The 10,230-nt window shown below is 40.7% G+C and overlaps 1 protein-coding gene across 24 annotated transcripts in view; it reads left to right on the forward strand.

The window, feature by feature from the left end:
- Positions 1-352: 352 nt before the first annotated feature.
- Positions 353-10,230, forward strand: part of LOC310898358 (uncharacterized protein) — a 222,535-nt gene continuing 212,657 nt past the window's right edge. For 11 of the 24 annotated variants that reach the window (XM_083833281.1, XM_083833284.1, XM_083833275.1 and 8 more), the window contains exons 1-2: positions 784-1,339; positions 1,898-1,994. In XM_083833281.1, coding sequence (XP_083689407.1) covers positions 918-1,339; positions 1,898-1,994 — 519 coding nt within the window. In that variant the 5' untranslated portion in view covers positions 784-917. Of the gene's footprint in view, positions 479-783; positions 1,995-2,064; positions 10,225-10,230 lie in introns of those variants that run through there. The other 13 variants (XM_083833288.1, XM_083833289.1, XM_083833282.1 and 10 more) reach the window with 8 other exon arrangements.

Genomic DNA, 10,230 nt, shown 5'->3' on the forward strand with positions numbered 1-10,230 from the left:
ACTGTGAACCGAGCAACGATTTTTTAAGCAAATGTTTATTCGCCTTTCTCTTAGGCAGAGCTGGTGCACGCTCGGGGCTCTGCATTTTGTGGAATCACGCTGGTAAGAAAACTCATTTCGCACAGATTCCCACCTTCCCCTGTCGTGTCAATGCTTTTGTGAAATAGCTGCAGTCACCGGAACGGCATAAAACTCCAGGGAGGAAGGGGGGCTGCCTTAGATCTCAGACTTTCGTCCTGTTTCCCAGTGCTGTTTGAGCCTTTTGGGCTTTGTTTTCATGCACTCCCTATTTCCATGATTTGAATGTGCCTTTTCAGCGTGCTTGTGGGTTTCCTAGGGAAAAAAAAAAAAATCGGAGAAAAGATCAGGGAGGGGGACGAGAGGGCTAGTAGAATAAGCACATGTAAGAAGTAACAGATTTATTTCCGAACAGACTTGCAGCTTCGATGATTGCTAAAACGTAGCGTCACCTACCTGGGTAAGTGGGAAATAAACTTTAACGTTAAGCTCTCCGTTCAACTTTGTCTATCCTAGCGTCCCTAGTTCGCTTCTCCTTTTGACTTTGTGCCATTTAATCGCCTCTGGCATATGCGTGCTCCTGCCCCTGCGCTGCGGGTGGTGCCTGGCTCCTGTGTCTGTCCTCTCCGGTGGGTTCTCGGAGGGAAAAAGGGGGGGAACCCGGCAGGCTGGAGGGAGAGGGGGGACCTGGGGGCGAGCTCAGGGCAGCCCGTGGAAAGCGACCCGGCGTGTGCGTGTGTGCGCAGCGGAGGGGGGGGTGGGGGGGGGAGGGGGGCGGCACGAATCCAGCTGCTCTCTCCCCCTGTGGGAAAACAAGTTGCTGCGAGATCTGTGGGTGCGCGTATTCCTTGCATTAAGCGGTCATTCTGAATAAAGACGCATGCAGGCAGGCGAGTATAATGAATTGTCTTTCTTTCATCGCGGTGACATCTGAGCAAAAGCGGCCGGATACCGAGGTGGTTCAAAGCAATGGTCACAGCTTGTCTTTGTCATTCGGGGCGGCGAGTGAATGTGGGAGGGAGGGAAGGTTGCCACCTCTTTCTCTGGGGAGTCCAGAGGCACAGAGGGGCAGAGCCACGCTGCGTGGAGTCCGCTCGGAAGCGGGAGTGACTGCTCCCAGCTCCGGAGGGCTGCAAGGCTTCGGCCGCTCTCCCCGCCTCGCCAGGACGCAAAAACCCTCCCCCGCAAATGCTGAAGACACTCGGCTTTATATCTGCAGCATCAGCGAGAAAGCCCGGCTCGGCGCAGGCTCAGTGCTCACCGCCGCAGTACCGGACGGAGGAGGGGGGCTCGGGAGCTCAGCATCTTCGCAGCGGGTTAAGTAGGATTAATACCAAATCCCTATTATATTTGCAAAGCAACTTGAATTTATCAAAATTCCCCCTCGCCGTTCTGGAGCTCCGAGAGGAGGAAATTTTGCCCACATTGTAAGATCCAGACATACCAGTACGTAGGGAATACCAGCATACTGCATTACACTGGCTCCCCGCACTAGCAATACAATTGCAACCCGAAGCTCCCGCTGCTCCCTTCCCTTTGTGCTTTTAAACGCAGCCAGGAAACTTAATGTATTCGCCAGGGGAGGGGCGGGATGAAAGCGCTTTTAACCTCCCCGCCATAAACTTTAATCGGATTCCGGGCTGTTGCACGGCATGGACTCCTCGCCTCTTCTCTGCGTCTCTTTCCCCGTTGTCTCCCGTTTCTACTACGGTCTGCTTTGCGAGAGCCTTTTCCAAGCGAATGAGTGATTTCTTTCTCTTGCCATGTGCAATCTCTCCCCCCTCCCCTTCCTACCCTCCCTGGCCTCTCTTACACACACTATGTCTTTCACATGCGGTCTGCGCCCCCCCAGCCCCCTCCCTTTCTTTCTCTTTTGCAGTGTCTTCACATGCAATCCCTCTCTGAATGTGCAATGTCTTTCCTGCTCGGGAGTGCTGCGTCCTTCACAGTGGATTGGTTCCTCTTTCGGAGCAGAGGTAACGGCTCCCCCCTCCCCCCCCCTTTCTCTCATCCCCCCTTCCTCCCCCTCCTCCTTTCCTCCCCCAGGGCAGGCAAACGGCGTGGGAAATGGGCCCGACGTGCGCTGCATGGTGGATGGCAGCGCCGCTCCTGGTCCACGTGCCTTGGCAGCCGGGAGGGGGACGGGGCCGTGCTGGCCGTGTCCCCCCCTCTCCCCCCCGCACCCCGCTTCTTCGTGCGGGGAGGGGAGGAGAGGGGAATCACCCCCGCCCCCTCTCCCCACCACCCCGGCACGGCGGCCAGGGCGCTCACGGCTGTTTGGGGGGCGGTAGGACCGAGCCCAGCTGTTTCGGGCGGGGGAGGTTTCGCCCTCTCGGTGAAATCTGTTGCGCAGTACAGCCCCCCCTCCCCGCTGCCCCCCCCCCCCCCCCTCCCCGATGCACACAGGCGCCCGCTCAGCCACTATCCAGCATTTGCCCTCCTGATCTGGCGAGATCAAGTGGGAAGCGGGATCACAAATGTAATCGGCTGTTATAAATAAAAGAGCCCGAGATGCTGGAGATACACAGAGGGGAAATAAGAGCTCGTGTCCTTAAAGGGAACATCTGATAAGGCCACCGAGGTGGCATCTTGCGTGTGGGAAGGAATCCGTCTTGCTGACATTCGCAGCCTGCTGTACGTGGGGAAATCCTAAAGCAGGCTGGGAGCTTCCTCAGCTCCTCTGCATCCCCCTCCCCTCCCCCGAAGCTCCCTTTCCGACTCTCTGCAGCGGGGCTTTGTTGCTGTTGTAGCTGGTGATTGGAAAGCCAGGGGTCATGGCTAAAATATGCAGATGCCATTAGTGGCTAGCGGATCTGCATGTCTTGGCGGAGCCGGCTCCTGCCGCCCCCGTCCCAACTCGTGCTCGGCGCTTTCAGCCCAGGACGATTGGGTTCTGCAGTTTAGGGACGCCGCTGGCTCCAACCGGAGCGTCACTTCTCGGGGTTGCAGTGGGAACCCACCTCGGCTTAAAGACAGACGGGTTATTTAACTAGCTGTATCACTCTATACGTTAATGTACACTATTATGAGCTCATTTGCGCGCACGCACCCGCGCACACAAAAGAACAAGCTCCCGAAGAGGGAATAAAATCAGGTGGGCTTGGAAGTAACATATCCGTAATAATACGAGGAAAAGGTTAAATACAGTAAACATGACTGCAAATTCGAAAGCAAGAGAAAAACAGCGACAAAACCCCTCCATAAAGCAGTTAAAGCTGTTTGACTGAGGGGAGAAACTAACTCAAGAACTCCACCAAGGGACAAACAGATGAAATGACACCACAGCAGCACTAAGCCCGCGTTGACCTTTCATCTTTCTAAAGTGTCTTGCTGATCTGGTGCAATTCTGTTGTGATCTCTTCACCTCCCTCCCCTACCACAACCTCCCTCCCCTACCACAACCTCCCTCTGGCCGCTTCAGAGCTCCCTTAGTTCGTTGCAGTGAATATAGTGGGAGGTCGGCTGAATTATAGGGAGTGCTGACACTTGCCCGGTGTCTTTCACAGCTTTGCAAAAATGCTTGCTGTGTAGCAGCAGGAAATAGACAGGAGTGATTAAATTATTCATTGCAGCAACAGCATTTCTGATGGACGTTCAAACTTAGGAGTTTAAATAAGGAAACCACAGATTTACTTTTAAGCAGATAATAGCTGCATGTGTGCTCGCTTAACTGAACGCTGGCTAAACATGGAACTAGTTATGTCATTTAAATCCTCTAATTTTTACTCACTGTGAGAATTTTGAACTAGATAACACCATAAAAGTTACTGACAGAGTATAAACAATTTGTATTGGACAACAGTGGTTAAATCTTACATAATTATAACTGCTCATTCTTAGAGTAATATTTGAGGTCTGTTCAAAAATAGGTGGTTGCTTTCTTGCATAAGCACCATTCCGTCATTATTTCACAGTTCTCACATTTACAAAGAATGCTGAAAAGTAACATTTAGTAGAAGGGGTAGTCAGTCTGTTTACTAGGATTTTTATTTTTATTTTTTATTTTTATTTTTTTGCAGTGAATATAGACTTCTTTACATATTGCAAAGATTAATCTTGTTTTCCTTCCTTCCTTTCTTTCTTGCTTGCTTGCTTACTTGCTTTCTTGTCATTATTCCAAAGGATCTGTTCTGAAAGGTCTTTTGCAGACAGGGTATTTTTTTTTCCATATGACAAAAATTCTAACCATTCAAAATCATGCATAAATGACAGATAGATTATGCTTGAAATCAGAAGGAAAAATTAATGAAAAGTCTTTACAAAGCATATGAATTTTCATGAGGGAAGGCAGATATGGGGTACATTTATGCTTCATAGGCAACTACTGGATGTTCTGGATTAGTAAGGATATAAACAAGTGCTGCGCCCAGCCTCATTGTTTCATAGATTTTATTTATTTATTTATTTTAATTTAAACTGTTGTTCAATTTCTTTAAATGCAAAGAAAACTATAGGAAAAAAAAAGCATGTAAAATGTGTGTGCATGAATTGCATGTGCAAAGACGAGAGGGGAAATTATGGATCATTAGCATATACTCTACATCAGAAGATATGACACACTGAGGGGAGATAATTAAAACTGGATTTAATTTAAATGAAAGGTATAAGAACCAGGTAGGATTGACAAAGAAAGAAAAATGTGTTCATTGTCACTGAAAATATTACATGAGTACACTTATGTGTATGGATTCAGTAGCACAGAATACCAGTTACTTTTGGAAATAATGTAAGATTTTTTGATGTAATGCTTTTTATATTTTTTGATATAATGCTTTTCATTTAAAGTTGATATTAATAGTGAGCATATTGAAGGACAAAGTACTTTATAACGTATCCCTATAAGACAGTGGGAACTGCAATGATCTGCTCAGTCACCCAGCAAGCCACTAACAAATGGGTCTTTCCAAGTTCATCAGACCACCGCTTTGCACTTCCATACCTTTTTAATGCATTCTGGATTCAACTCAGTATTTGTCTTTGAATACATGGCAGTTATTACCTCTTTATTTGATGGACTGTTGGAAAGTCAAAACAGTTCATTCTAAGGAGAGTTTAAAATTTGAGTTCCAGAGAACTACATATACAAGGGAGTCTTGTATCGTGAAACCTGATGAATATCAGTAAAACATACTAAACTCTTATATTGTAATAAAGTTATTCTGAAGTTCCTGTTCTCACTTGTTTCTGTCAGCTGGCCTTTATATACTGAACTGTGTAAACAGGCATTCTGAAACCATTTTGCCTCTATGTACTCTTGAAACCTAGTCCACATAATATAACTTTTCAGTTCTATGCTCTACATTTTATTTATATATTTTTATTTTATTTTATTTTTAGGATGTTGCAAGTATCTTTGCTGTGAGATAAAGTTTTCTGTAATATCTAAATGAGAATCACCAGATCACAAAATCTTTTGTGTGATATTCCTAGTGCATTCGGTTCAGCTTTCATTTATTATTAATATAATTTGGGATAGCATAAAAGATCTGGCATGTCTTCATGAATCTACTGTGTCAACTGCCTGTTGAATTGAAGAGGAAATATCCAAGCAAGATGGCTGTGCTGCAGAATTCAGAGAAAGAACCTTTGATATTAAAATTAAAATGTCATTATGGATAATTGAATTCTGTGGAGTTCAATTCTCTTCTATAAGTTAACTCCAATGTATGTTATTGGTTACACCTAAAATGTATTTTTTAAGTCTACACATATTCACTTACTTATTTCTGAACTTTAATGTTTCTGTTTAGTTCATCAGAAATAATCATTGCTCTTCAGCTGAAATAAGGGCCATATAAATACACAGTTATTATAAATTAAGGAATTCAATATGGTGACAAGGGAAGTGATTTAGAGTAGGACCAAGCTGTTGATTGTTTATTGGACCGTCTATTTGGCCTCGATCTGCAAAGAATAAAACAGCTTTACTAGATATTTTATAATGTTAGTCTTCTCATTTCTTTTCATATGAAAAGTGCAACATTAGAACACTTACAGGTTATATTGCTGTAACTCTTATTTAGCTGTTCGTTGCAGAAGCATACTTTTTTTTTCTTTCCCTAATCCTTTGTTGGACCCTAACAGAGTTGTGACTATTCACCAAAAAGCGTAAGGGCCATTCACCTGCTCCCATCTACTGTTAGTGGTGTGACAGAGGAAGAAACAGTGTGAAGAGTCAGTCCCCTGAACTTTCCCTGCACCTTTCTCTATATTGCATAGCTCCAGTGAAGAGCTTTGGCAGTTAGCCAAAATAAGAATTTGAGGTCGGGGAAGGCCCTGCTTATCTCATCCTAAAGAAGGATCCCATAAACACTGAGGAAAAAAATAAAACCAAATCCATCCAGCAAGCAAATACGTTTTAGGCTGCTAAGCACTGATCAATATGCTGCTTATGAAATGCTTGGCACAGCTACCTTTATTCTCCAAAATAAGAGGGAGTGGGTTGAGCCACCCTTCCTGTAGGCAAGATTACATAGCCAGTCTTTGAAATTGTTTGTCCTCCTGCTGCCTCTTTTGCACTTTTTGCCATGCACAGTTAGCCATACTTTAATGTCAACTTTAACTATTTTGAAGTTTTCTTGAGATCATCCATTGCATAATTACATTTTTAGCTTCCTTTATAAAAATAAGCAGTAATGTATGGAGTGGGGTTTTATGACCTACAATATATCTAGAGGAAGAGAGGTACTGATAAGTTTCCACATTTTTCATCTTCTGATAGAAGCCTGACATATCTTCCAGTTCATTCATTCTGTGAGATGATTAAAAAGTTGCTCAACAAACTAAACCTCATCCAGGGCTCAGCAGGAAATTACTGCAATCTAAGCACATTAAAGAACAGACAGCGCAACCAAAGTGTGTCTCTTTCTTTGCCTTTTAAGATCATGGGAAAAGAGAAAAGCAGTCGAATATTATGATAATACTGGAAGCCTGCAGAAGCTGGTTGATAGGTAAGGGTATAGAACCTAATCCAAAGCATACAGAAGTCAATGGAAGTACTTTGACTAAATAAGCTTTGTGTTAGGCATTGAGTGAGTGAATGATGTTTAAAACATTCATGCAGATCTTAAGCAGATGAATGAAGGAAACAATGTGCATTTTAATCAAAATAAATGCTATTAAACCACTCAGTAATGTAAATGATATTTTGGCTGACCTCAGAGGTCACCTTTATGACTCAGAATAAACTGTAAGTGGATCCTTGGATGCTGAATCCTATATCCTATAGTTTGCTAATGCAAGCACTCATGTTGCATAAAATATATATATATATGTATATTTATAACTGTAACTCTCTTTCTATATAGGTATCTCTTAAAATCAATTAGCAGTTTTACACACTACAGAAAAAGGCCTGGAATTTTGTCACTCATAAGGCTAAAATACTTTTCTTGTTTTCTTTTAATCTTAAATTTATTTGTTATGTACCTATTCAATCTTATGTTGATATTGATCTCAAAGTTCAATACCTGACTATAAACATCTGCAAGATTTGTTTGTCCATTCAGGTGGTTACGGAAAGCATTTCTCTCATGTTAGTCTTCTTCACAAAATAATACAAGAGTTTTCATTTTTGTCTGATGAAATATGTTCTGCATTCCTGACATTATGCTGACTTCCCCTTCATAACCACTCCATTTTTAGTGAAACTTTTAGTGAATCTTTATTTAATATGGAGGCCAGGGATGATTTCTATCTATATTCTACCTGAGGTAATAGCATTAGCCACTCCTTTCCTTTACATCCCTTGTGTAATACTTCATATCAGCATTTTTGATAGCTACTTAATGTTTTGGTAGCTGATAGTCATTCTCTACTTGGTAGTCTAGATCTTTCTTTTTCTCTGTAATTTTCATCTGATGAGCTAGCAATTCACAGCAGAAAATCTTGCTGCACTGCTGTTTGTACTACTAAGTTTAATGCAATTTCTATTATAGAAATCATCAAGGTCATATGATTATTCTTGTATGTTTTTTTATGTTTTCAATGATTCCCAAACTTGGGCTATCTGCACATTTTGGCAGCATGCTCCACTTTTTTTTTTTTTTTTTTTTAAATCTAGTCTTTCATCTAAATATTAAAAAAGCTCTGTTGCAAGACTGTCCTTGAAGAATCCCTTTAATAGCACCCATCTGAAGATACAAACACATAACACAATCTGTTGACCTTTCCTGATTAGTCAATTATTTTATTTTCTCAGTGTTAACTAATAATTTTCTTATGAGATAGTGTGATAAGATGTTTTGAAATCCAGATGAGATTTTCTCCATTTGCTTTGCTTAGAACATAAATGATTAAAGAAAGATATCAAGTAAATGGTATGATCTACTTGTTGAAAACTTTAGATAGATTTTAATGTTTTCTTGGTGCTTTTGTGTTGTTACTCATTCCTTGTCTCAAAATTTACTCTGAAGCTTTGCGTTCTAAAACCATCTGAAAATCATATTGAGAGATCTGATTACTTCCGCCCTTCAATGGCCATTCTCAAAGGCAACCTGCTCACTAGACTTGAATGCTCATCCTGATATGCTTACTAAGAATCCTTGTTCTAGACCCTTTGGTTTCAGGATTCTGCAGTAAGGCTCTTTGATTTCAGTATTTTGTAGCCTTTGAGTCAGTTTCATTTCAGATATGATAATTCTTTCATACCTTTACTTTCGTTAACTGTTTTCCCCATTTCATCATCATGATCCTTGTCGAAAACTGAACAATGTATTAATTTGATTGGGCATCTCTATGGAAATAATTCTAAAATTAGTTAATTTTTCTTATTTATTACCTGTTTTACAAAAGTGAAGCCATTACCCTTCCTAGCAATTTTCTAAATAAGATCTGAAGGTTTATATTTGATGCTTTGGTAAGGTCTACAAGGTGATACACTATTTACATATTCTGCTGTTTTGCCACTGCATGTCTCTTGGCCACTGTGCGTCTGTCTTTTCTATGGATTGTCTACATATTGTCTACATCATTCACATGCAAGTTCATTATTTTCCACATCTGAGGACATCATAGAAAAAGAAGGAGAATAAGAGTGAAAAGCTAGTTAGAGGACCCTAGATCATTCCAGGACAAAACAAGAAGGAAAGAAATTTAGTGTCTTAAAATAGTTGAATAATATATAGCTGGAAGAAGATCCAGGTGAAAAACAAACAAACAAAAAAAACAAAAAAACACAAACAAACTGAAAACATGTATGGGTTTGGCATTTTACAAGAAGAGAGCTGTTCAGAATGTCAAATGTCAATCCAAATGAAGAGAGATGTTACTAGTTACTAGATGTTACCAGGTTGAATATAAAGAAAGTAGTGAGATTTTTGAAGTTTTAGACTTTGATGAACAAGCAAAATCCAGACACTACAAAAAAATTGTTCCAAGACAATTCTTCCATCAAGCACCTTAGAGAAGGTTAGAGAGTGAGATTAGAAAGAGAAGATTAAAAATAGAATAATAGGAGGAAGAAAATATATATTTTTTTAATTTTATGAACAAATGCAATTAAAATTTTATAAGGGAGAAATGAGAAAATGCAGATTTCGGAAAGCTGAGGGAGTTCCAATTTTCATTTTAAAATGAAATCATTTAAAAACATATCAACACAGTTAGGACAATCTACTTTTTAAATGAGTTATTTATCATTTATTTACTAACTTTTGTTTTTCTTTTTTTAAAACATTTTGGCATTTTTGGGATAAACTTCTATTTATTCCCAAAGGAGACTCCATGGCTCTTATTGTGGATGTACGTAATTTACTGCAGTTCCAAAAAGTTCATAAAGACAAAGTAAGGAGAAGAAAAAAATTCTGCCTTTTATCCAATGTGCTATTCCTGGAAGAAGTTAATGACTTAACTTGGTATTAGTACTATTCTGAAAGTTATAAGTAAGAAGGATAACTTCAGAGATTTTGATTTCATGACAGTTCCCACAATATATCCCCCTTTTTAAAAGTCAGTTATTATTTTACTGAGCTTTAGAATATAACTTCTTCCCTCCACGCTTGAAACTGTAGTTAAATTTTTGAAAAAAAGTCATATTGATTCAATGATATGTGATAATGAAGATAGATGGTTGAATTTTATAGAACTGATTATGAATTTTACAGAAAGTCTTATTTAAACAATTTTCAGCACTTTCGTACATTTCACTAAGAACCTGATCTTTTTTCAAGATGCTACCTTTTGTCTGAATATTAAAATCCACCCAAGTTTGTT

Source organism: Anser anser (genome assembly GCF_964211835.1).
Source record: "Anser anser genome assembly, chromosome: 4".
Classification (NCBI taxonomy): domain Eukaryota; kingdom Metazoa; phylum Chordata; class Aves; order Anseriformes; family Anatidae; genus Anser; species Anser anser.